This window comes from Typopeltis vanoorti, chromosome 20, assembly GCF_054136105.1.
Source record: "Typopeltis vanoorti isolate ZY-2024b chromosome 20, IOZ_Tvanoo_1.0, whole genome shotgun sequence".
Classification (NCBI taxonomy): Eukaryota; Metazoa; Arthropoda; class Arachnida; order Uropygi; family Thelyphonidae; genus Typopeltis; species Typopeltis vanoorti.
The window spans coordinates 40,003,655-40,019,822 of record NC_143568.1 but is presented as its reverse complement, the minus strand read 5'-3'; the positions used below and the strand labels follow the sequence as shown (position 1 = coordinate 40,019,822).

The 16,168-nt window shown below is 35.9% G+C and overlaps 1 protein-coding gene across 14 annotated transcripts in view; it reads right to left on the bottom strand.

Moving 5' to 3' along the window:
• LOC150095389 (uncharacterized) overlaps positions 1–16,168 on the bottom strand; it is a 613,991-nt gene that overhangs the window by 204,636 nt on the left and 393,187 nt on the right. For all 14 annotated transcript variants that reach the window (XM_090410424.1, XM_090410425.1, XM_090410414.1 and 11 more), the window contains one exon: positions 3,338–3,409. In XM_090410424.1, coding sequence (XP_090266550.1) covers positions 3,338–3,409 — 72 coding nt within the window. The remainder of the gene's footprint in view (positions 1–3,337; positions 3,410–16,168) is intronic.

Here is a 16,168-nt window from a genome sequence, read left to right as displayed (position 1 = left end):
TTCCGTCTCTCCTACTGTTTCCATTTTCTCCTCTTCTAGCACTCCCGTACCTCTCTCTCATTCCATTCTCTACTCTTCTAACATTGCCATACCTCTCTCTCATTCCGTCTCTCCTACTATTTTCATTCTCTCCTCCTCTAGCACTCCATTGCCTCTCTCTCATTCCGTCTCTCCTACTGTTTCCATTCTCTCCTCTTCTAGCATTTCCATACCTCTCTCTCATTCCCTCTCTTCTACCGTTTCCATTTTCTTCTCTTCTAGCACTCCCATACCTCTTATTCCATTCTCTCCTCTTCTAGCACTGCCATACCCCTCTCTCATTCCGTCTCTCTACTGTTTCCATTCTCTCCTTCTCTAGCATTCCCATACCGCTCTCTCATTTCCTCTCTTCTACTGTTTCCTTTCTCTCCTTCTCTAGCATTCCCATACCTCTCTCTCATTTCCTCTCTTCTACTGTTTCCTTTCTCTCCTCTTCAAGCACTCCCATACCTCTTTCTCCTACTGTTTCCATTTTCTCCTCTTCTAGCACTCCTACACCTCTCTCCTGTTTCCATTCTCTCCATTTCCAATTCCATTCTCTCCTCTTTTATCATTCACAAATTTCTCTCCTCTCATTCCCAAAACTCTCTCTCTCTCCCCCCTACTCCAATATGCCTTGCATTTATCTCTGGCATTCTTCTAATCTCATCTTTCATACTTATCATACTACTCCCAAGACCTCATCTTTCAGCTCCTCTATCTCTCTCTGCAGGTCAGTCACTCTAAATCTAAATTCACTCTCCCAAACAAAACCATCTCCTAAACTTTCACAGTCACTCACACCTTCTACACTATCAACTATTATTTTCTCACTCACATTTTTTTCTTCATTCTCTCCTATCACACTACTCGTCTTCCTGTATTCATTTCCCGTTACTGGAGCAACAAGGTCGGTTATTGAGATATCTGCTGCATTTATTTCCTCCCACTGCCTGCACTTTAAACACACACTCACCCCATCCTCTCTCACAAGCCAGATATCCAATTCCCGAGACGCACACATGCCACAAATACTGCATGCCATAAACTCCCTTATTATATTGCTTATAATAGAGTGCCTAAATGGCGGAGGACTTGGCGACACACCATTTGCGACTGCAGCTGAATCCGCCATCATTCGTTACTGCCGAGGGACTACTAACATATTATTCAAAATAGTTTCAAAATTAAACTCTAAGTAAGTATTAGGGAGTATAAATGAATAAGAAAAGTATAAACAATTACAAGCAAAACAAAACATTAAGTACACTAAATAAAATGAAATAAAACTAAATACAGTAATGAAAACTTAGCTTCGTCTTGTCTTCCACCCTTACGCATCTGCCCCGTCTTCTCGGTACTATTCACCGGACTTGGGCACAATTTTTTAGTGAAGATAGTAAATTAAATACGGAAAGAGACAAATAGACAACAGAATCAACAAAGCTGGTATGGTAGGAAGTCAACTGAATAAATTTATATGGAATACGCAAAATTAGTCAAAACACTAAATTAGCTATATAAAAGACAGTGTTCAAACTAATTTTAACTTATGGATCTGAGAGCTTGGCTAGAAATAAAACACTTGACCAAAGACTAGAGACCACAGATATGAGAGTCCTGAGAAAGATTTGGGGTGTGAACAAACGGCATCAATGGCAATATCATAATAAAAATGAGGATATCCAGAAAGAACTTGACATTGTTAGCATCCAGGAATGTGTTAGCAGAGCTAGTCTCAGGTGGTATGGTCACTTTAACAGAATAGGTGGAGAAAGATTAGGTAAATAAGTGTTCTCTGACAGGTTGGCAGGAAAAAGACCAAGATATAGGCAGATTGATACAGTAAAAAGTGCCTTAGAAGACAAACATAAGATCTGATAATGTTGGAGTTTTGACAGATAACAGATTGATTGAGGAAAATTGTTGATAGGAATTTAATAATATAATCTTTAAATGTACCTATGGCATGACTATAAACAATAAATTACATAATAACCACAATAATTAGCTTTAATGAAATATAAGTAGATATTTCATACTGAAAATAATAGCACATCAGTATTAGCAACAAGCTTATCAAAGTAACATGAATACAATGTACATACTGCAGTCAGTGGTTTACCAATTAAAAACTGTTGCTGCATGCTAGAAATTAATATTAATAAATAATATTAGTATAAACTATTTTTGATGGTTACATAAGATAAGAATCTCCCAAACTTTTGGGAGGGAGACAATCGTTCTGATTCAAATTTGTCCAATGTAAAAAGGCTTCGCAACTTTCTTTGAAAAGGCATTCATATTTAAACCTACTTCTATGGAAAAGATGAGCTTCATCCCACTGGATATTGTGTTTAGTGTCAATACCATGCTGTGTCAGGCCAGGCCAGGCCAGACCAGACTGATTATGTATTCGATATAATATTGAGTTTCATTAATTCTTTTCTCCACGGAACAGCCTGTCTGCCCAAAGTATGCTAGTTAATATTCACAAGGTATTTGGTAAGCAAACAATTACATATTTGGTTTAATCCTTTATCCAAGTGTAAGCAAACAAAGTTTGGTTACACTTGGATAAAGGATTAAACCAAATATGTAATTGGTAGCATAGTGAAGTGAAAAAACTTCCATCAACTATCTCTAATCCAGAGAATTTTAATAATAAAGTGTTGACACCTTTTGGCAACTGGTATATGGTGATGACTTTTGCATTACTTCCACCTTAGTATCACCACCTTTGGGTCTAGCTCCCACTGATGAGACCTCAATAAAGGTTGAAACTGGTCTGGGTAGTGATCCTTTTCATAATGCATAGCATTATACATACCCATAAGGATATGTGCCTTGCATTATGGGATACTATGGCAAGTGATCAGAACTTATACCACCTTTACCACGAGTTGCCCCAGTACTGAAAATATTTCAGGTGCGAACTTTGTTTGCTTACACTTGGATAAAGGATTAACCAAATATGCAATTGGTAGCATAGCCAAGTGAAAAAAACTTCCATCATCAATTGGGATTAACAATACTGAATTTCATTAAAATCCATCTAGCCAGAGCAAAAAGATTAACATGGCTACAAAGACAATTTTATATGTACTATTCAATTTGAAAAATTGTACTTCTGTTTGTTAATTTAAAAGAGTTACCAAACTACATTATTCACACTGCTGATGACTAAAACAGCATTAGATGAACTAGGAACAAAGGAGATAACTGGAAGTCTATGAAAATGACAAAAAGTCTACATAAATATTTTATATAACAATTTTATATTGGAACTGATTAATTACAAAACTGATAGATCACTTACACCTCACGACCTCAGGTGGCAGCTCTACTGGAACATTTTCCCTAATGATCATTTCATTCCTTCTTTGCTTTCCTATTAAGTAAACATTTAAGAAATATTTATAAGCTTAAACTAAAACCAACAAATTGTATAAGCAAGAAAAATTACTTTTAGGACTAGGCTGCCCATTGTTAAAGATTGTTGTTTGAAATACCATATCCTTTGAATCCCATCACATTCAAAGCAATCCTTTCAGGGCTTCCCCCCCTTACCTGCTTCTCTCCTGCACAAAGATTAGGGAAATCCTAAAAGGATTGCTTTGACCAAAGACTAAGCCACAGACCAATGAATATTTTACCCATTCTGTAAAACAGGCCTCTGCATCCTTACAACCTCCTCTGGCAGTGACTTCATTCCCAAACCTAATAATTGTGTCTTGTAATGAATATTATGGTATGCTGGCTGTTAAACAGTATGATCAGCGGCGCACACAAAAAATAAAGTAGAGCCAATTGTGAAGTATATTAGTCTCTAATACAACTCAGCATTGCTATTGATGAAGAACACAAAAGATATGGGATTAACCTCAAATAAATTTCATATAGACACATGGAAAGTCTAAGGTCTTCAAATGGGTTCACTTAACATTACAGATATGCAGAGATACAGAAATAACTGGGAATTATCAAGACCAAATGGAATGGAAGACATTTCAGGAGGAGGAGGATAGTGAACTAAAAGTTTACTCAAGAGATTTAAAGCTTAAAGGTAACTATGGTACTGTTAGGCAAAATCCTATCTTGGTTATGAGCTCATAAATGGAATACTTTAGAATTAAAGCTAAATCATATCAATGTATTGACTATGGCATGCTTAAATTAGAGTAATTTGGTCAACCATTAAAAGTACTGACCTGACCTCTGGTGGGGAAAAAGCTGGAGTCCTGTTATTATATATTTGGTTACAAATCATTAAGAGATATTAAGCTAGAAAGCATCATGCTCTCACATTACTCACACAAATTAGAACAAAACAATATAGATTGTGGCCAATAAGAGCTTAAATTCTTGCTTAGTCATCAGAAAGATTTGCTGGAAAACTTCAGTAGGCTGAATGTGTGCCATCCAAATTCTTGGGATTTTTATGCCATCATTGTTAAGATTAGGACAGTTGATCAAAATTTCACACGCTTCTTTAAATTTGCATTCATACCAGGTTTTTGTACTATGTAAGAAACAAACTTTTCTAATGTTGGTGTAGGGTGTTAAAAATGAGATTTAAGAGGCCTGCTTCACCAAAAATTGTTACATTTAATGTGTCTTTTTTTTTTTTTTTTTCCCCAGATAGAATTGTGCATCCAGTTTCACCAATATAAAGTAAATTACAGGTGCAATGGATACAGTATACTCCAGGGTGGGCCACTGAGGGAAAGGGATCCTTTTAAGCATATTCAACTCCTATAAGGATCCCTTTCCCTCAGTGGCCCACCCTGGAGTATACTGTATCCATTGCACCTGTAATTTATTATCCAATTCACCTGTAATTAAGAAAATCAGGCTTTCTGAGCATGCACCTGAAACATTGTTATTACGGGCAACTCCATGGATTTCTTAGACTCATCGAGGGAGGCCCTAAACAACTACTCAACATCCACACAGTATCTATCATAGCCTTGAACTCATTCACAGTCATGGCACCCACAACAGACTGGCAACTTATTCCACTTATTCACCACTCTCCAAGTAAAAAACCTAGCTCTAACACCCTTGCTAACCAAATTCTTGCCCAGCTTCCATGTATGGCCCCTAGTCCTGTTTTGAAAAATATCTTCTGAATTAATCTTATAGAAACACTTCAGTAATTTGAATGTCTCAATCATATCACCCCTTTTCTGCAACCCACAAATCTTCAACCTGCTATCATCTTGGTCACTTGCCTCTGGATCCTCTCCACCTCCCCATCAAGAAGAAACCCAGGTGCCCAGATCTGGGCACATTAGTCAAGATGGGGTCTTATCAAGGCTCGGTACAGAGGAACAATAACTTATCTCTGCTCATCAAAGTATTCTTCAGCAACCAAGTGATTTGATGAGCTGATTTAGCCACTTTTACAATGTGCTCCCCTAAACTTCAACTCCCTATCCACCAACACTCCCAAATCCCTGGCATCTCCTGGAGTACACTTCCACCAATGTGGTATACTGCTGCTAATATTTTCATCCCAAAATGCATAACCTTACATTTTGCCACATTAAATTGACATCCATTCTCCTTAGCCAACCAAGGCCAAAAATTCTTCTTTCTTGTTCCTAATACTCCTGGCATTAGTATACATGAAGTGCAGAAGCCTGTTAGTCCCCGCCCCCCCATCTTGATGCCTTATACTAACTATCCCATTCTGGTTTGTTGTCCTTCGTACCAGCTCAGGCATATTATACACATTCTTACACTCAACTGCCTCCCAGATATCTGCATATCCACTCCCCCCCCCAATAGCTCTAGTTTCCCCGATTCTGCACATTCACTTTCACTTCGTTCAGCAACACTTTTTCCAGTCATAGCACACCAAATCCATTCAGATGCAAACCATCCATCTTATATACAAGTCCTTTCGCCCATCAAACTCACTCCATACGTCTACAATCTCCACACCACTCCTCCTGCATAACCTGCACATAAGATCATTTGCAATTATGGCCCTCCTTCTCATCTCTTCTCTGTCATACAGCGACAACAGATTTGGGATTAAATTAATCCCAAATTCACAGTGATTAATAACCTCAGTACTATTTACAGTTGACTATCACCTGTCTCCCTAGCAAATCCTGTTTCCCAGTTTTTTGACCATTTATTCTATCCTTTATCAACAAATGTTCTAAATGCCAAGTGCCCAATCCATTTAAGTGCAAACCATCTCTCTTAAAATACTCCTTCCTTTTATCAAACTCATCCCAGACATTCATAAAAAATGCCAGAGAACAGACTGAAAAGGGCTCTATTCCTTGCTACGTACTAAAACTTGATATGACTCAAAATTCAAAAAAGCCTGCTAATCCAGTATCTAAATCTTAACAAGAATGAGGATCTATCTGGAACCCATATAACATTTGGTGGAAATGATAATAAAAGATCAGGACTGTAGAATTCCAAACAAAGTAACCATAATGGATACAGAAACCAATAAGAATAGAAATATAGGTCAATGGTCTACTAAAGGGAGCCTCGGACAAAATATAGGCCAGTTGATCAAAGCAGTAATGCTGTAACACAGTTTTTGAATCATTATGTAGCCTGTATCCCATGTGTGTATACATTCCCGATAGTCATAAATGTTAAAACATCAACTACTACATTCTTCATGGTTGCTTCAATTTTTATTTGCAGCTATTTTTTAAAATATTTTTATACTGATTGTAAATGACAGCAAATAATGCATAATAATCTTTAATGTACATAGCATGCACTACTTGGGAAAAAGTAAACACTATGGGCAAGGTGCATCATGCAATGTGACGTGTATTGTGTATGCAGCTGGTATAAATTGAAGGAATATGATGTTTCCAAATCAGTGCAACAGAGCCTGGGTGAAATGGCTGCAAGAAGGGAACTAACAGTGTTCGAAAAAGATGTTGTGATAGGATAATAATGCAATGTTGCAGCCCTATCTGTTTGGCAAATTGTTGAAAAATTGGGCTACCCTCATTTCAACAACCAGTTGAAATGAGGGTAGCCCAATCTGACTCTCTGCACTTCCATACTGAGATGGAAGTGCAGAGAGTCAACTGCAAGTACTACCCACCACACTCACTAAACCTGACTTTAGGGTGTTATAAAGGATAATATGTAAAAACCACCATCTGTCATTTTTACATATTGAATGAGGAGTTTCATGTATCGAATGGAAGAAATTTGCACAAAAACATTCAGAACTGAGGCTCACACCATGAATTTCCATGGTAGGACCATGATATGCAAGCCCCAAACCAACATGCAGCATCTTCTTCAGTAGCACAAAGAGCATCTATAGTGGGATGTGGAAGCTTGGAAAGTTGTGCTATGGAGCAACGAATGACAATAACACAATCCACTGAGCAGATAGACGAGTGTGGATGTGGCAGATGCACAGTGAACATCTCTTACCGGAGTGCATAACCATCTATGAAATTCAAAGGTGGAAGTGTGATAGTATGGTCCTGTTTTTGGCCTAGGACCTCTATTTGTAGTGCACGAACAGCACTCCAAGAGGTATAATGCTTCCTACTTTGAATTTCTACGGAACTGACCATTATCTCTTTTGACAAGACAATACACCGTCATAAGGCTGCTGCTGTAACTGCATGCATTTGGACATGAACATCACCACACTTGACTGGCTTCCACAGAGCCCCAATCTCAACCCTACCGAACATCTGTGGGATGAACTGGAGCATCAGGCGAGGTCAAGGGACATCCACACAACACCAGTCCAGGACCTCATTACATGCTTACAGGAAGAATGGTCCAAAATTCCCATTGATCACTATTGCACACTTGTGGAAAGTATGCCCAGTAGGACTGTCGCCAGTCATCGCAGTGAAAGGAGGTCAGTTGCCATGGCTGTTTGTTCTTCATACTATGGTGTCCGTTGACTTCTTTCCAAGCAGCATAGTTATTAGTGTGCTATTACCGATGTCACAGCTTAATATTGCTTATACTTCTTTGGCATAGTAAAGAGCACAAGATTCTGTTGTTAAACTAGCTCTAGATTCAAAACTGCTTAGCTAAATCTTCTTATATCAAGGAATTGTTGATTAAGGCACAAAAGAAATAAAAGTGAGTCTAATCTGACAATGAGCAATATGAAATAGAGCTGCAATTGTGAATGATTCAATGCACTGACTGTAGGAGAAATGATGTTCTGTACAGATAACATATGGGATGATTTTGATGGTCAAAACGATTTGGACTAAGAGAACAATTACATTTACATGGATTTGGCAACCTGAGAAATGTTTCCTCACCGAAACAGAATAGAAAGAGGGGAAACTAGATGCAAGGGTTGCACAAGTGTTTGGATATGCATATTAATTGCACTGCGAGATTAAAATTGTGATTTTAATAGCTATGTGTGTGTGCAAGAGAGAAAGAATATATGTGGATGACTAAGGACAGTAGGACTTCCTCTGCCAGATAAGAAAAAGTTATGCCTCTGGTGGAGGACTAGGAATTTTGCTGAAAAATCCAGGCTGCTTAATTGAACTGATCATGTTTTTAAAGTTATCTGAATGCCAATTGTGCATGTTAAAAATTATTCCAAAGCATGAAGAATACAAAAAAATGAATTTTTAGTATTCGTGAATGCAAAAGGACCCAAGTACAATGATTTGCCAGACATGTAATAACCTTTATAACAATCGAATGAGATGGGTATACTTTATACCCACCTCAGATAATAAGAGAGGATATGAAGGCAGCAGAGTATAGTTAATGACCATAGTTCTCATGCTGTTTGATAAGGTAGATGCATATGAAATTACTTACACAATAGGAAGATACTTATTTACTGTGCGAGTAGTCCTTTGAGAGCTTCTAATGGAATGAATGACAATCAACTATATAAACAATTAGAATGGGTTAAAATCAATTGAAAAAAAAAACAACTAATTCTTCTACATGCTTAACTGTCTTGTTGACTGATAGCATCTTCAGAAAGATCTAGAATGGCAGTGTAACAAACCATATTGAACTTCCTGTGATACAGGGAAAATTTTGTCCACATAAGGTGAGCAAGGCAAGGATTTTATTATTATATTTTTTTTTGAGCGAAGTAAAGGCTTCCATTAAAGTAAGACAACAGATTTTCATTTTAGAAAAGAGGACGGATGGATGCTAGATGCTATTTGTGTTTCTGGATGGGATACAGGTCTCCAAAGCCACTCATCCTCTAGAACCATACCTATGACCAATAACCTTTAATCAGGTGCATGGGGTCTATATTTGACCCTAGCAATCATTCAAGTTCGATTTCTGACAAAATCGATTATGGATTTTTGTTACAATTTCAAGTAGCTGACTTTATTACTTACCCTGTGCCGAATCAGTCATGTGCTCGCTGTCAGTGTAATCAGTTTTGGGGTGAGGAATGACTTCTAATGTTTTGACCCCATGTGCCAAATTATGAAATAAAAAAGGTGTGGTGACTAATTAAATGATAATCAAGCTTCAAGCAGACAAATACAAGGTATAAGATAATGCAGAGAATGTCAATCAGCTTCTCATTTTGTGGATAGTATACGGAGGATATTCAAGTACTCTCTTGCACTTTTCCCTTCATTGACAAATATGAAAAAGAAATAAAACCTACTTGCAAAATAATAGGTCCTAGATACTTAGCTTCTTTTTCAATAGGAAAATTAATTTATCCCATCCTTAACTGCATTTTTTGGGGTGCATAAGGGTCAAAGCTGTACAACTGAGAGACCTCCACATAATTTATCCCATCCTTAACTGCATTTTTTGGGGTGTTTAAGGGTCGAAGCTGTAAAACTGAGAGACCTCCACATAGCCTTTAAAAAAATGTGGAGAACCGACCAGGGCTCCACACCTAATTTCCAATGCTCACCTTCTTGTGGTGCACTCTGTTAGGTATCTACCTGAATACTGAATGAACAATGATGGGCTGGCAATTTGGGATTCAGCCAACCAAATTGTATTTTTATTGGCTTAAACCACAATATAAAATGGTACAACATGACAGAATTTCATGCTGACTGGGGCATCGCTTGGTTAAACAAGGCCCCCTCATTGTTTTTGCTGGGGAAGCAGGGAGAACAGCAAAAAGACAGCTACTGGAACAAATCCTGGAACACATCCCAACTGAACAGAGTTCAATATCAGTACTATCAACATAAGATGCCTGAATGGCAAAGAAATGGAGTAATCAAGGAATTGGATAAGTACCATATCGATATATGGGTGAAAAAAACAAAAAGACAAAAACTGATGAGATCTTTCTGAGCAATCAATACAAAATGTTATTACTGAGATAAAGAGCCAATAGGCTTCACTTTGGCGAGGTAAATTTATTCAAATTAAGTGGATATTGAATCCAACATTATTTCTTAGCTGAATAAGAAACTCAAAGATAGAAAATCTAAGAGTTTCATGCTGAATATAGAAAACTATAAAAGTTTGGCGAGTACAATTGTAAGCCAACACCTGGTACATGCTGGGGCAACTCGTAGTAAAGGTGGAGTAAGCCTAAGGCATAATACTAAGGACAGTGATCTGAGCTTACTCTACCTTTACTACGAGTTGCCCCAGCATGTACCAGGTGTTGGCTTATGCTTGGACTAACCAAACTTTTATAGTTTTCCATAATCGGCATAAAACTCTTAGATTTTCTATCTTTGAGTTTCTTATTCAGCTAAGAAATAATGTTGGATTCAATATCCACTTAATTTGAACAAAATTATATTCAGGCAATGACAATCAAGGAAAAGAAGTAGCTATAGTATTCAACACTAAATATGAGGCTCATCTTCTTGAATGGCAGGCGATATCAAGTAGAGTGATGTGAGCAAACATTAGAATGGGGAACTGGACAATGAGATATATGTGCCTAAGGTCCCACAGAAGGTTCTACTAAGGTAGAAAGGTAAGAATTTTGAGGGTTTAGAGCAGTGGTTCTCAAACTGGGTGCCGCAAGTATGCCACGAAATTTTGAATTGTTTATTTGAAAAAAGCAAAATATTCAATTGCCACCAATAACTAAATCAAAAACAAAAAAATTATATATTTTGATTTTAATGGATGAAGCATATATAAAAATTATCCTTTTTTTGTATCACTCTTATATTATATCCTGGGATTTCATTAGATCACCGCTTGTTGTCGTAGTAACTAGATATGTGACGGCACATAAATACTGGGGAAAATGAACTAATGAATGGCTAGTTGTCCTGCTGTCTGTTTTAGTATTTCTCTGTTCAGTGTGACAAGTATTATACATAATCATTTCCCCTAAACAAAAATCATGAGTCTTTTGTCATCGGTGAGAATAAACGAAGTACGATATTAAAGTCGTTAAATTCAGTGAGTAGAGGTTTTTCTTATTGTTATATATTCCAACTATAACGAGAGACATCGTAAACAAATGTTTTTCCTTTTTCCATCTGGAAAAAAAATTATTTACTTGAAATAAATTTTAAAATAAAATATTAAAGTTACATATGCCCTTCAAAATCATGAATAATTTTTTCCTTAAAAAAAGAAGTGAAGATTCTGACAATCAAGAAATGTCTACTTGTACCAAAGCTAACGAACCAATTCGCACTAATAAATTATCAAAAACTGATACTTGCATTAGTGAAGATTTGACTATTTTTAATTCAGCAACAAAAAAGCACTAATGAAACAACAGAAACAGAAAGAATAAGTTCATGTAAAAAGGGAACAATGAAAAAGAATGTAAAAACTCGTTTATATCAAGAGAGCTATCTAAAAATGGGATTTACATGGTGTGGTGATAAATTAATTCCCAGACCTAAGTGTATTTTGTGTGGTTTGGTTCAATCAAATGAGGCTATGGTTCTTAGCAAATTATTGCGACATTTCTCCACAAAACATGACAACTTGTCAAATAAAAATACTGAATATTTTCAAAGAGTTAAAGTTAATAAGATTACAAGAAAAACAAAGTAAAAGTTTTGTAAGAATGTTTACAATTTCCGACCGAGTTCAAGAAGCGAGTTATTTAGTCGCTGAAATAATTGCGAAGGAAATGAAGCCTCATACTATCGACGAAACCTAGATTCGTCCAGCCTGTTCAGCAATTGTGAGAACAATTTTTGGAACTGAGGCAGAAGAAGAAATAAAGAAGATTCCATTATCAAATGATGCTATGAGTAGACATATTAATGATCTGTCAGTCGCTATTGAAAAGTCAGTTAGAACCAAAATAATCGAATCAAAATTTTTCAGTTTGCAGTTAGATGAGTCAACTGATATCGGTGGTAAAGCACTAACTTGTTTTTACTCGATTCATTGAAGATAATATTATTGAAGAATTTCTATGCTGCAAGGAATTCGAAAAAACTATGATGGGAAAAGATGTTTTTGATATAATGAACACATATTTTAATAGAAATGGTCTATCTTGGAAAACTTGTGTGGGTATATGTACAGATGGTGCACCTTCATGGTTGGAATCACAAAAGGGTTTGTTTCCTTTGCTAGAAAAGAAAATGAGAACATTATAACGACTCATTGCTTCATTTATCGTGAATCATTGGTGGCAAAGACAATAGGCTTGGAATTAAAAAGTGTATTAGAAGAAATCATTCAGATGGTTAATTATATCAAGGCCAGACCATTAAAATCTAGAATATTTGCAGGACTATGTGAAGAGATGCAATCTCATTACAAGAATCTTCTTCTTCATACCGAAGTAAGATGGCTTTCAAAAGGTCATGTATTGGATCGTTTTTTTTGAACTTAAAGAAGAAATATTAATGTTTTTCCAAAATGAAGACAAACCAGAATTCTATAAATTATTACAAGATGATTTTTGGTGTTCCAAACTAGCCTATTTAACAGACATATTCGATCATCTGAACAAGCTGAACTCCAACATGCAAGGAAGAAATGAGAATATTTTGACATCTACAGATAAAATTAAGCACCAACAATGTAGAAATGTTCCTTAAAGTTGCCTCCAGAAAATGTAAGAACACTGATCTGCAAAAGCTTATTTACAGTCATTTAACATCGTTAGAAGAAAAAATTGACAATTATTTTCCAGGCATTTCAGTCAATTTATACGATTGGATTCGAAATCTATTTGTAGAGTCAACATCAGCAATGAGCGAGTTAAGTCTTATAGAAGCCGAAGAATTAATTGATATAAGTAACAATCGTACGTTGAGATTGAAGCATTCAGAAATGTGTCTGAATTCATTTTGGATAACAACTATGAAAGAGTACCCCACTATAGGATTCAAAGCACTTAACATCTTATTGCAATTTTCTATATCTTATTTGTGTGAACTGGGTTTTTCTGCACTCGTAAATATTAAAAGAAAGAAGAGAGAAAGACTAAAGGCTCTTGAAAATGAGATGAGAATATGTCTCTCATAAACAAGGCCTAATATCAAAGAAATATGCAAACAACACTAGGCACATATTTCACATTAAGTTCATATTTCATTATCTGAACCTTTATAATAGCTTTTGTTTTGTATGTTTTGGGGTTGTTTGAAAATAAACCAATTTAGTTTAAATAAAATGTTTTCTTTTAAAAACACACTTTCCTTCATATCTTTAGTATCTGTAATATCAATTGCGAGTCTTTCAGAATCAATTAATCGGCACTTTACTCTCTATAAATAGCAAATAATACTATGGGGTTCCATGAAATTTATTTATCGATTTTAGCGTGCTGCCAGACAAAAAAGTTTGAGAACCACTGGTTTAGAGAAAGCAACTGACATGATGAAAAAGAAAAAGTTGGTTCTTGTTGGGAATCTAAATAGCAGAGTAGGAAATGATTATCAGACATACAAAAATATTTTGGGAAAATTTGGAGAAAAGTGCATAGATAATAATAATTGCAAATACCTGTTGGATTTCTGCTCAGGACATGTGCTAGTTATTACTAACACAATGTTCCAACATAAAAGTGTGCACAAATTCATATGTAAAGAAGAGGCAAGGAATAAGAAAAGTCTCATTGACTATGTTATTGTTGAAAGTGATATTTTCTCACTGGTGCAGGACACTAGAGTGTACAGAGGATTTGAAATTGGAAGTAATCAGCATTTAGTCTTGAGCAGGATAAAATGAATTTCATATTGAAAAGAATAACATGTAAGAAAGTCTTAAAGCAAATAAAAGTTGAGCAGCTCTCCGATGTGAACTGTAGACTAAAATACACAAATATTATTCATGAAAAAATGAAAGAGTTTGAGAGCAGGAACAAAACCTTGGAGATTCAGTAGCAAACAGGATCACATAGTAAAATAAGTGTTATGGCACTCACATACTGCTATGCAGTAATCTACCATTTATCCAACCACATGAGGAAGGCAGTTTATTATTTTGATAATTAAAGGGTGGAACAATTAAAGTAAATTATGTGATGCTGTATCAGAAGTCTCTTGACATGCAAGGGTCATTTAATTGAAAGGCCAGATAAATGGTAGATGAATGTCATCAAAAATCAGTAAGAAAGATGACCGTGATGTGTAGGCCTATTAAGAACAATTTCCTCTGAGTGATTATTACAGACTGGACTTCCAGCATTTAATTTCATTCTCATGCAGTTTATTTGTAGTCTCTCAAAAATCATCAGTTGGTCAGTACTGCCATAATTTCTTTTATTGGTGTCTATACAGAGGACTGATAAACATTAACTAAAGATACAATCTTGATTCTGGTATGGCTTGGGATCCAGCATAAATGAACATCTGTATTAAGCTATCTTCATTTGATAAAAAGACAGGTGTATTTAAAGTAAAGGATGTGGACCTGTAAACAAGACATCATATGGAGTCTTAAGAGCTCAGAGTCAATAATTCATATTTGTAGCATTTTATTTTTCTTTTGTGTTCAAGTGCATTTAGACATAAGAATTGCATGCAGAATATCTGGAGCTTTAGATGAGCTGAGAGTGATAAACCATTTTCTAATTTGTGCAATACTTAAGGTTAAAATAAACACTGAATTTTTTTTACAGCACAAGCAAATCTACTAAAAATATGCAGAAATTCACATGGAGAGAAGAGGCGAGAAATAAGAAGTCTCACTGACTATGTTATTGTTGATAGTAATGTTTTCTCTCTGGTGCAGGACACTACAGTTTACAGAGGATTTGAAATTGTAAGTAATCGGCATTTAGTCTTGAGCAGGATAAAATGAATTTCATATTGAAGAGAAAAATATTTAAGAAAGTTTTAAAGAGAATAAAAGTTGAGCAGCTCTCAGATGTGAACAGTAAACTAAAATACACAAATATTATTCATGAAAAAATGAAAGAGTTTGAGAGCAGGAACCAAACCTTGGAGATTCAGTGGCAAGCCCTGAAGAAAACACTGATTGATTCAGCCAGAGAGGCATGTGGTAAGGTTATGTGCAAGGATAGAAAAATCAGAACTCCATGGTGGACACAGGAAGATAAGAGGCAATGAAGGAAAAGAAGAGAGTATATCAAAAGTTCCTGGCAAATAAGTCAGCTTTTACTCTTACAGAATACAGAGACAAATGTAAGAAAGCTAAACACCATGTAAAACTAGCTAAACAAAAGTCCTGGGAAGACTTTGGTACGAACATAGAAAATAAATATCAAGAAGGTGACAAAATATTCTGGAGGTTGATGAAAGCTCAGAAATAGAAGAAAGAGTGTTGTAAAAGGAATTAGAGATGATAAAGGTGACATGAAACTGAAGAAAAAGATATCCTCGAAGTATGGAGTAATTATTTTGAAAAATTGCTAAATGAAACAATCAGTGAAAGCACAGTGGTAAAAACACTCAAGCATGCAAACAGGAATACATATCCATACTTGAAGTAGAAAAAGCCATCAAAAGCCTAAAATGTAGAAAGGCAACTAAAGTATATGATATTCGACCAGAAATACTCAAATATGGAGGTAAAAAAGAGTCCTAGTGGCTGCACCGCATAGTTTTCAGAAGACCTGGACAGAGGGACGAATTATAGATGATTGGAGTAGAGCTCTCATAGTACCTATATATAAAAGAGGAAATACAACTGAATTGCGAGAATTACAGAGGTATTTCCCTACTGAGTATTCCTGATAAGATTTATGCAAATATACTTGAGAAGGATTGTGGAAGGGAAGCTTGCTGAAGAACAAACT